This window comes from Micrasema longulum, unplaced genomic scaffold (genome assembly GCF_059751315.1).
Source record: "Micrasema longulum isolate JH-2025_06_02 unplaced genomic scaffold, ASM5975131v1 h1tg000955l, whole genome shotgun sequence".
NCBI classification, from domain to species: Eukaryota; Metazoa; Arthropoda; class Insecta; order Trichoptera; family Brachycentridae; genus Micrasema; species Micrasema longulum.
The window spans coordinates 758,816-773,447 of NW_028278146.1; the positions used below are offsets into that span (position 1 = coordinate 758,816).

General features: G+C 32.8%; 1 protein-coding gene across 1 annotated transcript; it reads right to left on the reverse strand.

The window, feature by feature from the left end:
• Nucleotides 1-1,324: 1,324 nt before the first annotated feature.
• Nucleotides 1,325-13,512, reverse strand: LOC148277913 (inositol-tetrakisphosphate 1-kinase-like). The gene is made up of 5 exons (XM_088232171.1): nucleotides 13,122-13,512; nucleotides 7,001-7,099; nucleotides 4,889-4,986; nucleotides 4,099-4,383; nucleotides 1,325-1,960 (listed from the first exon to the last, which is right to left on the reverse strand). The coding sequence occupies exons 1-5, from the start codon at nucleotides 13,245-13,247 to the stop codon at nucleotides 1,423-1,425; spliced, it is 1,146 nt and encodes a 381-aa protein (XP_088088297.1). The 5' UTR covers nucleotides 13,248-13,512; the 3' UTR covers nucleotides 1,325-1,422.
• Nucleotides 13,513-14,632: the final 1,120 nt, after the last annotated feature.

The window sequence follows — 14,632 nt, forward strand, 5'->3', positions numbered from 1 at the left end:
TTATAACATTAACATTATTTTGAAATGTTCCTGATAATTATAATAATTCAAGGCATACATAATATGTATACCAAGATATAAATAGCAGCCGCAAAATAGCAGCAGAAAAAATATATAAATAAAAAAAAGACTTTATTTCAAACACAGTAAAACCTCGATTTTTTGCTCCTCAATTTTACATTTTCCCATTTTTCACGCCGAAATGTTCAGGTCCCATTTTTTTCCATACATTACCATTCAAATATTCCCCCAATCAACATTTTTTACATTTTTCATCACCACAGTTTTATAATGAAAATTTCATAACTCATTCGTTCAAATCATTGAAAATAGGCAAAAATATTCATCATTTCCAAATAGGACTATTTTTCTGGCGTTATATTTTCACTACAACCTATTACTATCATTTTATTTTTTCCATACATTTTTAATTTTTCAGTTTGACAATGCTTTTGTTGCTCGCTTGAAAAACGTAAAAAGCGGGTTGTATTTTAAATATATTTTTTTTAATATTTAAAAATGATAATAACAGTAAATGTAATTATAAAATAAGCAAATGTATGTACATTTTGCATTCTTTCAAAAATTTTTTTTTTTTTTCCACTAGTAATAAATAACTGCGCTTGAAAAGGTGAAATAAAGTTGTAGAACGGCGAAGATATTATCGCAGAACCACAATTTGATTAATATTTCTATTAATTGAAATGTGTAGGCATTAAACGCCAAATAAATAGTTTATAAAGTAATTATGAGCTGCATAAGTACCCTTAAAAAAATACACAGCCGTTGTCAAAATCTGAACAAAAAAGAATGGAATATCATTTCCCTTAAGTACAGAAATATAATTGTCACAATCCAGGCTCAGAAAATAACATTTTAAAGAAAATAAAAATACACAAGTATACTAAATTATATTAAAATCCGACAGATTTATTTGTAAGTTTGTTCTATTTTAAATATACAATATAGGTAGAGATAATTTGTAACAGAAAATGGAGTGCAGTGTATTATGAAAATTCCATAATACATCCGAGTATTCTTTCAACTCACTAATATAATTAATGTCAGTGAATCCTCTATCTATCGTTTCTCGGATGTGTAGTTTTTTTCCTCTAACTCCAAACTTTAAATTAATTTCCTACAAAATACACAAGAATAGATCGCATCAATAGTTTCTCTATCCACCATTTTACCATTCCCCTCAATTCAGCTCTTTTTAATTTCTATTCAACTTTACTTTATTTCCTTTTTCTATTTTTATTAACATATTCAGTGAAATGGTTATGATTCTTTTTTATGTCAATTGCTATAATACTTTATATCCTTTTTAACTACATATTGTAAGAGCCCTTTGGGGGTTGATAAAATAAATAAGTAATTAAATAAATGATGGCAAATTCATTTTGCCATTTTCAGTCTTAATTATCCATCTCGTAAGTGTGAAATATCATTTGTTTCTTTGAGAATATTTTTACTAAATGAATCAATATTTGCATTACCGACATTAATTAAAGTATCTCCATTAAAAGTATCATCCCAGGCCTTAGGGTGGCTTTCGTAACTGTTTTCTAAGTTCGTTCCATTTGTGAGAATGCTGTTATTTTTGGCGTTTGTAATTTCAACAATGGTGTCGACTAAATGGTCTAAAAAGTTGGGGAACGATTCGTACCCGGGATAAACATTAATGTCAATAATGGTGTACTGGTCTGTAGTGTTGTCTACGACGATATCTACTCCGAACAGCATCAGACGAAGTTCTTTTCTCAGGGCGCGAAGAATGACCTCAACTCTAGCAAGGTCCAGAGAGTAAGGGCGATGCTCCTCAGCATCCTGTGGATCTAAGATGGATAAAGTAGATTGACTATCAGCTTTGCAAACGTCTCCACTGTGGAAGTAGATTGGTTCTCTCTCACTGCAGGCGTAGAAATTCTTCAAACTTGGCCTTTCCGCTACACAATACCTGTAAATAAAGAAATCAGTGAGTCACATTTATAAATTTCTCTCTTTCAATAACACCCTCATTTTAATAACAGATAGTAAAATTTGCAACTAAGGTGTTGTTATTGATACTAAACCAATGTTTAACTTTCGTATTGAATCAGTACTAAAAAAAGACATAAAACGGTCAGACTTATCATGCGTATATTGAAACCATTTAAACATGCAGACATATGAAAAACTTTATAAAAAATTTATTCATCCCCAGCTAGAAAATACTGTACCCCTATTTGTTCATATTACTATAATGTTAATTAATAGGTTAGAAAGGTTCCAACAAAAATTCTTTATACAGGTCAACTATCGGTTAAACCTTAAATTCTCTAACTTTGCTGAAAGCATGCAGTACCATAGAATGAACTCTCTTCACAGTCGAAGAATAATGTTGGACCAATTATTTTTATACAAACTAATAAACAATAAAATTGCCCCTGATCTACTTGAAAGACTTTAATTTCGTGTGGCATCTAGACCGACGAGACAAATTCATCTGTTTTATACAGACAACGCATTAACTATTCAAAATAATCTATAGTACCTGGAAAAAAAAAATATTAAAAAAAGGGATATGAGCGTTTTTATGAATTACCCAAATATTTCAATTTTGGGGGGCATTTTCAACGAGTTGTAAATAATTCAAAATTAGAAAATGGGAATTAAGTTGTAGTAGAGTGGGGTTCAAATGTCAAACCTTTGATTCGTTCGAATGTCACGGTACCACAACCCGGTTCATATATAAATGCAAGCAATATAACTATAAATTTATCAAGGTTTAATTTCTGACTTTCTAAATTTGTTTTATTTAACATATGTAATAATACAAAAAAAAAATCCAATATATTTTTTACATACTGTTGGTTTAACTAATAAAATAAATAAATTAATTATTTTAATTTGCAAATCTTGGTTGGTTTATGGTATTGGTTTAATACAGACAGCAATTGTGTGTCCCTTATATGTAGATTGAGAATTGGCCATACGGTGTTGGCATCACACCTCAAAAGAATTCAAGTAGTGACCTCTACTTTATGTGAATGTGAGGAGGAAACCGCAGATCACGTTCTATTTAATTGCAGATTGTTACCTAATGTTACTGACATTTGCTTACTGGGTCTATCTTTTCCACTTAATATTCAGCATCTTCTTTCCTTGAACTGTCCTATGACCAATAATGTGATAGACAAACATTTAAGGAAATACAAAAAAAATATTTAAGACACGAAGTATATATTCTTACAAACTAAATAATTTGCAAAATTAAAATTATGTGAATTAAATTAAATTATGTGAAATAAATTACTTATTATTATTTTATTGTTCAGCCCTGTTCTATAAGTTGTTTACATGTGATCCGCTCGTTAAATGTTGTCAAATCTTTCGTTAATTTGCAAAATTTTGCAACCTTGCAACAAAAACATTGGTAAATTAAGGCATGTATCTCTCAAATTTGGGTGCTTTGCTGAGAAAAGAAAAAAGTGTTCAGTAGTTTAATGATATCGGGCAGCATTTAAAAACCAAAACTATGGATGCACGCACAGTGGCAGTGGCAAATTTTCCAATGGTCACGATGATATGACATCTACGAAATCCGCTAAATGGGGAATTTCATAATCAATTCTAAACATACTTACCTCAATAATAAATAGTACGATATAACCTTTTTTTAAATAATAAGAATGCCTGGAAATTTATTGCAACAGAGAGGGAAAACATTTTTAAGGAGGGAATACGGAAGTCTGGACATTTGCAGGGCTGTTGCCCAGTGGGTGAAATAATTCAACCAGATGAAGCCCACCCACATCGATAAAGGTTTCAGCTCTTTTGTTTCACAAACAGAGTCGAGTTGAGGCAGTATGGATGTTTAAACTTAGATAGAATGGTGAATGCTACACAATGTGTATTTCAATCTTAACAACTCTATAAGGAGTGAAATCCAGCCATGTCTATGAACTTTTGGACATATTCATAATATTGTTGAAAATAATGTGTTTTCTTTGACCTCTCCTGTTTAGTGGTCTTTTTTGCAATCAGCAACATCTGACAATGTCATGTAAAACAGTTGGTTTCCCAAATAAAGAGTGTATTAATGGTTTCTCCTACCTGTTTCCGACCAAGAATATCTTGTACAGAAGCGCGTTGTGGTTGACGAAGCTCTGCACGACACAGGGCGGCCGGAGCCTCGTCAGGCCGGCGGCGTTGAAGACGACGCACATGCTGTGCGCCGACTTGGAGCCGTGCGCCACCAGCGGCTTGCAGACCAGGGGAAAGGTCACTCCGCGAGCCTCGAGGTCCCGCGCCCCATCTCGCAGCACGCAAAACGGGGGCATCACGATCCCGTGCTTGCGCAGCTGCGCATGTCCGCTGATCAGCGAATAATATCTGTACCTGGCGGACACATCATAAGAAAAGCGAGGTTAGAAAGAGTTCGTCGAATACGGGAGTGAGACATGCTCAAGTTGAGGTTGATGGAAAAATTTATTGTAATGAAGTCAATTAACTTTTTATTCTACTTTATAGAGTCGTAACTCAAAAACATCTGAATTTGAGAATATCTCCTATAGAATATCTCTGTATCCGGGCGAACTAAGAAAAAAACAGTTCTGTGTGTGGAATAGAACCTGAATCCTGGGCAAGTGCTTTCGACTCGGTGGCTACTTTCAGGTAGAAATCCTAAAAAGGGAAATCGAGTAGAGAAAACCCAATCCAATCTAAACCCACAGCATTTCCTGAGCAATAGGTTGAAGAACTGGACTTAATAACTTCAAAAATGGGCTAGATTTGTTTTGAAAATTTTAAAATACGCCAAAAACTTGGTTAAAATAGATTTAAGCGTACGAGCTTTAAGCTGCTCACTTAAAATAAAAAATAATAACAATAAACAATTTCGTACCTATCTAACAAAAGCCTCACACTATCCAGATTATCCAAGACTGTCATATTGGGATGGTTGGAGATGTACTGCTCTACGTTTCCTATGAGCTCCTGACACTGTCAAACACCAAAAAATATTAACATTACTTTAAAAATATTTGTAATGAAATTTATTGACGCAAGTTCGTTGCATGTAAAAGCATTATTATCAATAGCATTATTACTATAATACTTTCAAACGCAACTTAAGATCAAAATGCATAGATTTTTTTCACATTTCTTAGGCAGGTGTTTCTTAATTTCTCCATAGAAATGTTAGTTTGAATGAGTTGATTTTTTTTTTTGTTTAATAGTTCTTCTTCTCTGTCCTGCTTCAGTTCTGAGGGACGCGATCGTTGGTACCTTCCTCAGACATTCCATTGACAATGCGTCTCCACCCTTCATGGCTCTGCGCCCTCTCCACAACTCAATGTAGGGTTGACCGTGAGATTGTTTTCACCTAGTCGATCCATCGAGCAAAAGCTCGGCATTTGCTTCTTCATCCTGGCACACTGTCCGTGATTATTATTTTCTCCGGATTTTTTGGGCCACCTCTGGCTATAGCAGCATATAGCAGTAGGCAAATTACCACGTTAAGTTCCTCCAAGTATGAAGATGTTCGTTCTTCTGACTGTCAATGGAATCCTCAACATTCGACGCCAACACCGAATCTCGAAGGCCTCTATTCTCTCGCTTAGATGCTTTAACTGTCCATGTTTCTGCGCCATATGAGAATATTGGAAACAGAAGCGTAAGCATTATGTACATTCTTGTTTTATTTGAGATACCCTTTGGTCAGTCGAGTCATGGTGTTGGTCAGTCGAGTCATGGTGTTGGCAATTTTAATTCGTCTTTTCATTTCTGTTGTGTAAGCACCGCCCACAGAGATGGATGAGCCCAAATAAACAAAATCTTGCCCTCTTTCAAAGTCTTGGAGTTGGCTCTGTCAAGAATTATGAACTTCGTTTTAGTTCTGTTTATTTCCAATCCAAATTTGCCACTTTGTTCTGCTACCCGAGCCAGTATATTATATCTGCCATGCAATAATTTTACATGATAATAATAATAAAATCCAAAATAAAAGCAAACTTGATGAATACGTTTGAAGTGGAAAGTTCTAAAACTATGTAAAAATAGTTACACATTTCCTTTTATGAAAGTTTGACAATGTCACCATGAGACTAAACATGTCACTATTTCGCTAATAAAAAGTTTTGAAACAGACTCATACTCAAACATTGTAGAATTTAGCTTGGTTCTTGAGATTAACACATTTGCAGACACTTCTAGGATACACCCAGCGGACAGTTTTTTACCATAGAATCCACTCGTATTGACACATATCATACCTTTCTTATTTTTTGGAATATTTCACTTCCAATTGATGGTTTTAAATAAATCTTATTTGACTAACATACTGGGATGCGTTTGTTGCTCTCTGTTTTTTATAGAGACAATATCTACTACCATGCAATTACTTCGGTATCATGTAATGTAGACAAAAGCCGCCTTCACTACCAATGTCTTTTGGACTGATGGCTATAGACGTGACACAATTTTTATGACTATAGCTGTCATTTCCTAGATGATACACGATTTTGATGGCTAAAGCGGGGATAAACGTGAACTGTCAAACTAACGACATTCATTTTAATAAGCACATGCACTGATTAGGACAAACATGCACAGATTAAATTATGTGCTTATTAAAATACATGTCGTGTTGGTTTTATATTTTTGTGCAACAACTATGGTGAAGGTGTATAGTGGGTTTTGCACGTCGGTTTGCATGTTGGTTTCATTGGTGTCCTGACGAAGAGACGGGTACATCTCGAAACCGGTAGACATAGAAAAGTCGGTAAGTGGTTATATACAAATATTTAATAACATTTATTAAAATATTATTTTTTTAAATAAAATCAGAAATACAACATAATATTTATGTAAATTTATTTTAAAGTATCTGAATTGATACGTGAATTACTGAATAGGATTTGTCCCAATTGAACCCGGGGCAGGGAGTTGAAACATTATTTAAAATGGGGAAGTGGTTAAAAAATTAATCAATAAATACAAAAGGTGTATAAAGTACTTTGACATCGCCCTGGTCAGCAGCCGTTATGATGTCGGTCAGTTTGTGAACGAAGACTCGGATGTTGCCTTGATCCTCCAGGGGTCTGTCAAGGTCCAGCTGAAATAAAATAAGCATAATGTATAAACATAAATATTGTCTTACACCATAAGGTCAACATTGTAAAAAAATATTAATGTTTATTTATCTGGAATTGAAATTTAGAAAGTGGTATGTTTGTAAGCATGTATTATAATTTTTAATAGTGACAATATGCAATGGCGATTGGATTTAAAAAACCTTCCTCTGGTATAACGAGTAGTGCTTATAAACGAGCAAATTCAGTCGGTCCCGTCTTCCTCGTAATAACCGAGTTCGACTGTATTGCTCACGGTGCTTAAGAGCCATGTTATTGGATTTGAAAATCTTTGATTTCTTATTAAAGGCAAGTTTTGCCCGGTGGAAGTGACTGTCAAGCTCTCTTTTTGTACGGACATCGCCTGTGATTTTGCAATAATAAATAGGTATTTATTTTTAATTTAAAAAAAAAGGAATTTAATTGAGTTAAGAAGCACTGAAATAATAAATTCAAAAAAAAAATATCTTATGCAGGTGTAATTAGGTATTATTATTACATTAAAAACAAAGACATTCTCTTAAAAATTATACACATATAATATAGGAATCAGTATGAGCATATATTTTTAACATAGTAAGCCGTGTAAGTTTGTAGTTGTTATAATATATTAAAATCTACATTGCAATTCTTATTAGTCCTGATAATCGATCAGCTACCCCAGTGATAAATGTTTACAAAATAATTTCAAATGAATCACGGATATCGAAATGATTAATTTACACCATTGCTTACAAGACAGATATTTCATGCAACTGTTGCGCATAATTTATTTAGTAAAAGAAATCGTCACGCATGCACGGCTATTGCATAAAGCATGGAGGAACTGCATTAAACACATAAAAACTTGACTTGCTATCACATAACACGACCAAGTTGCATTTTTAGTTTATTACAATAAAAATATTACATACAATAAGATACCAAATTCTTTGTCGGAAAATAAAAAGTTTACAACTCTCGTTTCTTACAAATGAGAGTACTTAGGACAATATAAATTTTTTCAATTTATAAAAATATATAAGTAGGTATATTCAGCTTAATTCATCTTTTCGCATAGAGCACTGCATTGGTAAACCAAATGTGGCGAAGGTAGGGTGATCAGTCTTACACCTCAGGTGGTTTAGTACCAATGAAATATTTCAGTTCAAAAAACATTTTAAAATCAATATTCCAGGTCCACCCTGCCAGGAATGGAACCCGTGACCTCAAGAATGAGGAACGAAAAATATAATATGGAGTGGTAACTTAGTTAGAATGCAAGTTTAAGTAGAGACTTGTAAAGCGCCCTTGAGGTGATTTTTCACAAAAATGGCACTATATAAATCAGACAAATATTGTTTTCATTAATATTATAAATATTTAAAAATTAATTAATTGACAGATTTTTCATCAAAGATACCCCAAAGATTTGTCATTGGCTGAATCTCACATCGAAGAGCTTCACCATCTCTGTTGAAATTCATTCAATCTTAATTATGTCTGTGAAGGATCTAGAAATTTTTTGCAAAGATTTAGATATACTCACAATTCTGTTGAAATAAATAAGGATAATTTGATTAAGAAGGTGTTTTGATAATGCTATCTTGGTATATTGCAGTAACAATGTGTAGTGCCTCGCTATTAAAATATTCTAAGTAGGTAATAAACTTCAATGTATGAGCAATACTAAGCATGTGTGTTTATTCTTAGTAATCAGCTTGTGGTAAAACAGTGATCACCTACACGATAACAGAATGTTTCATGCTAAAATGGATGTCACATCTTAGGGTTTTGAAAGTGGTATTTACACCATTGTAAAAATAAAAACAATTAACGATTATAATTATTGCATGAAGATGACCTTGTAATACTCATGCTATATAAATGATGTTTTCCCTCTCCGTTGCGATAAATTCAAATCTTAACAACTCCTGGGAGTGAAATCCAGCTTTATCTAGAAACATTGAACATACTCAAAACATTGTTAATATCTTTAGTCGTTGAAGATCTGCCATTCATTACCAAATAAATATGAAGCATATAATCGACAAAAGAATAGCAAAATATTTTTAATTATTATAAAAGGCTTCAAGTAGAGAATAGTAAAATACTCAATAAATTAGTGTAGTATTTATTCGGCTTGAAATTTTTGAATAATTTATAATATTAAATGTGTGTGAATAATATTGAAGATTACATCATATTATTATTACTCACGAGTCAGTCGAAACAAAATGCCACCTGCTACTAACTGACATTGTACTACAAACAGTGGTTATACAATATGAGTATATTCAGTGAGGATACAATGAGTCGTTAACTGAGTCAGACCAAACATGTGATATTTTAATAAGCACTGAATTGTAAAACACAGTTAATCTTACTTAATATGAAATTAATGATAAGCTGGTACATTTATTTGTACATCATCCACGTTCAATTAGTGATTTGTAACTTTTAAAAGTAAAGGCAGCTTATCAAGTATATAAAAACAATTTCTTTTTTTTTACCAAAATTGCTAAAGTTCAGTTAACCCTGCTATAACACAGTATTTTACAACACGGCTCCTCATAACACGGCTTCTCACAACACGGTTGTGTGTATGGTGTATTTGGAAATCGTCAGTTGAAGCAGAAAATGATCAAAAAACCACATCAAAAAATTAAATTGTTGGCACATTAGAACTTGTGAAACTGATCGAAGGCAACGGTTTTAACAATATGAACATTCAGGACATTCGAGATTTATTGATGGAAGATGAAATTGGTGAAGCGAAGAAAATTTGCAGGAAATGGCTTCAGACATTCAAATCGATTTCAGGAACAGCGATAAAGATTGTGAAATAAAAGGCCAAGAGATTTCAAAAGGGAGCTGAAAAATTGTTAGTTATCAGAAAATCAAGATCAACCTTTCCAGGAACCGCAAACAAACCAAGATTACAGACTTTTTAAAGAGGGTAGAAAACGCAAATAATAAAGATTCAACGAATAAGATATTATCATTAGACGGAAAAAAACTTTTGCGTTTAGTGTATCGAGCAGCAATGAGGTTGAAAATTATTCAATCAAGCAACTAGCATAGCAACATAGCAACTTGAAAAAGTTATTTTTTACTGTTTGATACATAAATATGATAATTTTTAAATAAAATTTCAATAACTGTTTTGAATTTTTTGGAACCTAACCCTTTGTACTGGCTCTGAGACTCATATAACACAGCATTTTTAGGCACCTATCTACAGTGTCATAGGGGGATTACCTGAACTATAAAATTAATTGTAAATCCGATTTTTTACTTGATAATAATAAAGTATCTGTCTTTTATGATATCATTTAATATTACTAACTTGTACATTTCATATTGCAAATTTTATTATCAGAAATCATAGTATATTATCTATTTTTCACATGAACTTGGATAATTGAATACATTTCATACAATACTAAATAACAGAATTTGTAGTTGGGCAATAGTTACAAATGCTCAGTGACAACGTTGATTTAGAGTAAAATATACTAGGTATTTGATGACTAAATTCAGCAAAATTTTTGAGCAATGTACAACGTATTTTACATATGCATTTTAAATATTTATTTTCCATAAAAGTATCTTAGAACTAGCATAATTTATGTTTTCGCAAAGCCGAGGCATGTCTGCGGGTTATATTTTATAGAATATGCTCATTTTATTTACAATATATATATATATATATATATTTTATTCCAGCTCGATTGGGCGGGTAGTGCAATATTCAACCAGCGTACGCAGTCCGTTTATAGAGCGCATGGAACCATTGATTCCCCTAAATTTAACCAAATAATGTTCATAAAATAGCATGTTTAATAAATCGATTATCATTCATAAAACCTAACATTTAGGTTACTATAAACAAATAATGTAATGATAATTTTATTAATAATAGCGATTAATTGCGGAGTTTCACTATCGCCTTATTAAACGATGTTTAAAAGCAACGTAACCCCCCAGCACATCCATTCGTCAGCACTGTCTTGCGCATACTGATCGGCGTATACTTGCTACTTTTTACGTAAATATGTATAATTATTGCTATTATTTATAATCATATGTACATAGCATTTCGTTACTAGATATGTAAAATTATTGTTATTATTTCTAATCGTATGTGCATAGTATTTAGTTTGTCTTTAATTTCTTAAGGTCAGTGCATATTATCATGTACCAATTATCTATATTCCCTAATCAAAAATCCCACCGCGCGCCCCTACCAACGAGTTATATTATGCTCAGTAAAAAGTAATTGGGAAAAATAAAAGAATAACATAATTCATATAAAAATTAAATAGGTACAAAAACTAAAAAAAGTCGATTTATTATTTATAAAAATCTTTTTTTTAAAAATAAAACTAAACAGGTAAGTAAAATAGATCATTTAAATCAAAAAGTAAATCACTTAATCATCCTGCTCCAATGCTGCCACAACAGTGTTCCACCAATTGGCTGATTGTAATATTTGGGCTTTTCCCCACCCTTTCTCCGAAGCCCACTATCCGGTGTCGTAGCAGTCTGCCCAGTGAAGAAGCCTAGCAGCAACGAAAATCCTAACCATCGTCGTAGCACACTTTAGCTGGTTGTATTTACACCACAGCTCCCCGGCGTATCGCTGCGTATATAGCACCTGAAACTGCCCGTTCTTCACTTCCACGGAACATTGATAGAATCTTCGTGCTAGTATATCGACTCGTGAACAACAAGCTCGATATTGTCACCTGATATACATAAGTACACATTTACAGTAGGTTAGGTTAGTAATATTATTTTACGATAAACTATGAAACTCTTTGTTGATAACATACACTAGAACACTAACGATGTTTTAAGAAATATTTATTTTAAATTTTTCCTTTGCTTATGTTTTTTGGTATCGAATTAACCCTCCCTCCCTCCCTCCCCGGTGATGTGTAACTAGTACACACTGCGTCTAATAACTATAATATCTTTATAAATATAATAAATATTTGGTTTAGATTTTCAGTATTCCTTTATTACACATTTACGTATCGACCGAAATAATTTGTTATTAAATAATAAGTACTTATTAGGCACAAAAAAAGCATTTTATCGGAAATCGGGGATAAATTACAAATATCATCAAAAGTATACTCGCAGCATTCCAATAACACCTGGCGTTACACGTCCACTACATGTCCAGTCACGTAGGCCAGTACTAGCTACTTAGTAGCTCTCGGGAAGTTGGAGCAGGTGCGCGTTTCGCCCGAGTCGTTAGCGATACCCAATGATTTTTTCATGTTTTCAGCAGTTATATTTGAAATTAAAAAGCCATTCCCTATAAATACTCCATTTTTCCCTTTTTAAATCTCTTATTTTTGAATGTGTAGTGACTACACAGCACCGTAACGCGCGGGTGTTTTTAGGACAGTAAGGGAAAGGTTAATCAGTTTTGGGATCACACTTGCCATCATTCTGTCCCCGTAATAATATTACTGTCGAAGCATCCTCAGCCTCGGAGCTGAAACTTGTCAAGTCATCATTTGTTGTGATACCGTCCGCTTATAACTATTATCTAGGAAATGATAGGTTATTATTTTGTACTGGCACGGTTTTCTGATGGTTGGAACGTTGACATAATCAAATAAGATTTTGTCATTTTCTTTTGTGTTACTAAAACATGATAATATCGGCCGAAAACAAGTGATGACAATAAAAAAAATAATTTGTAAATACACAATTATGCAACTTAACATGAATGAGCGGAATATTTTCTAAACATAATATATATGGAACACAATACAATTACATACTTATTAATAATAATAGGTATTAAGTAGTAACTCACCAACTGCGTACATATATAACATAAGTACTTCTTGTTTAATTAATGATAAAAATTAAACATGATTGTATTCATTCCAATAAAGTTAATTTAATTTGTTATACAGTAAATAAAAACAAACAGTTCTTATTAAAGTACACATATTATAAAGTGTCGATATTGGAATACATAATTAAAAAAATAAAACTTACCTTGACTGGCTCATACCCGCGAATACGACAGATACTGACAAACTCTAACCACTTTAGCTTTTGAAATTTTTTTTCGGACATCCAAATTCCGATCAATTTGAAATTGTTCGTAGCCTCTTCGCACATGTTTGATGAAATAACACACAACTGTTCTACGCGATATACTAAGGTTGAGTTTACGTCCGCGATCGGAGCCCATCGGCGAAGGTATCTTGTTTTCCGAGAATTAAAGGAAACTCGAATACGAGAGTCAACGGTTGCCACTTCAGCGACGCAAATGACAACTTGTTATTTTTAATAAAATCGTCAAGAACCGACTCAATCCAAAGACACAACTCTGTCTCGACAACATTTTTCTATGATAAATTTGACAGACATGACAGCTTCCACTAAAGTAGTGTTACCACACCTCAGAATAATTCGATGACGCCATAGATAAACTATTTTAACTTGTTTTACCGGCTTTTATAAAAAATCATTCTCGAAATCTTTAGAATCACTTTCGATCATAATTCATCATTCACTATGAAAAGAATGAATATTGAATGATTTTATAACATGAGTATGAAGTGAACTTACAAGGGACAATAAAGTTCATTCAAATGTAGGTATTTAGACAAAAAATAAACAATATAAGACGATGACAAATATAATTCATATCGACGTTGAAAAAAAAAAAGTTACCAAACGACATGCAAAAAATTTACAAAAGAGTCAAATAAAGTTTCGAGTTTTTTCCCATATTTTAAAATTTTATTTCAAATTACGTGGGAACCACATAATTACTAAAAAAATTAATATTTTTACTAAAATATATGTTAATTGAAAACATATAACTAATATTTAACTACTGGTAATGATTATACGACGAGGCGTTAAAACTTTTATGGAAAGTTTTTAATTCCCGCGGATTTTTGTTTTGATCGAAATTAGCGCCAACTCAAAATGCTGCAAACCAAAAATATTAAGATTGTTATTATTATACTTATTATACAGGGTGTTCATTAAACCTTGTCACAACTGAAACCACGATGATCAGTATGGATAAGTAGACATATTGGCATATTTGAAAAAATATTTAGAACAAAATATATTTTTTGAAGTAAATATTTAAAAAAACAAATGGTTGCTTACTTCTGCAGGGGATGAGTGAAAGGAGTTCAGTTGTCGGTGTATCAGACTCCCCCCTCGCTCCCTCGTTTCTTCCCTACAGAAGTAAGCAACCATTTGCTTTTTAAAAATTTTATTCGTTTCAAAAAATATTTTAATGTGCCAATATGTCTTCTTGCTCATACTGATCATCATGGTTTCGTAAACGTCGACATTTCAAAACGGCACCGTCGCGTCGCATCGGCGCGGCGTCGCGTTGTTCTAAGTGGCAGATTTGAACTTATTATAATTCTACATTATCTCTGAGTAGCTTTTTCGATTTTCATCGGGGTCAGTTCTTTGCTGAGCATGAGCAAATCGTTTTTTCATATTTTTAGCAATTACATTAAACATACATTAGG

Excerpts from the sequence above, each read along its gene's own strand:
- LOC148277913 (XM_088232171.1), bottom strand. The coding sequence starts at position 13,247 with ATGTGCGAAGAGGCTACGAACAATTTCAAATTGATCGGAATTTGGATG. Across the intron at positions 7,100-13,121 it reads GCGGGTATGAGCCAGTCAAG|CTGGACCTTGACAGACCCCT; the intron begins GTAAGTTTTATT and ends ATTTTATTTCAG. Across the intron at positions 1,961-4,098 it reads ATATTCTTGGTCGGAAACAG|GTATTGTGTAGCGGAAAGGC; the intron begins GTAGGAGAAACC and ends CTTTATTTACAG.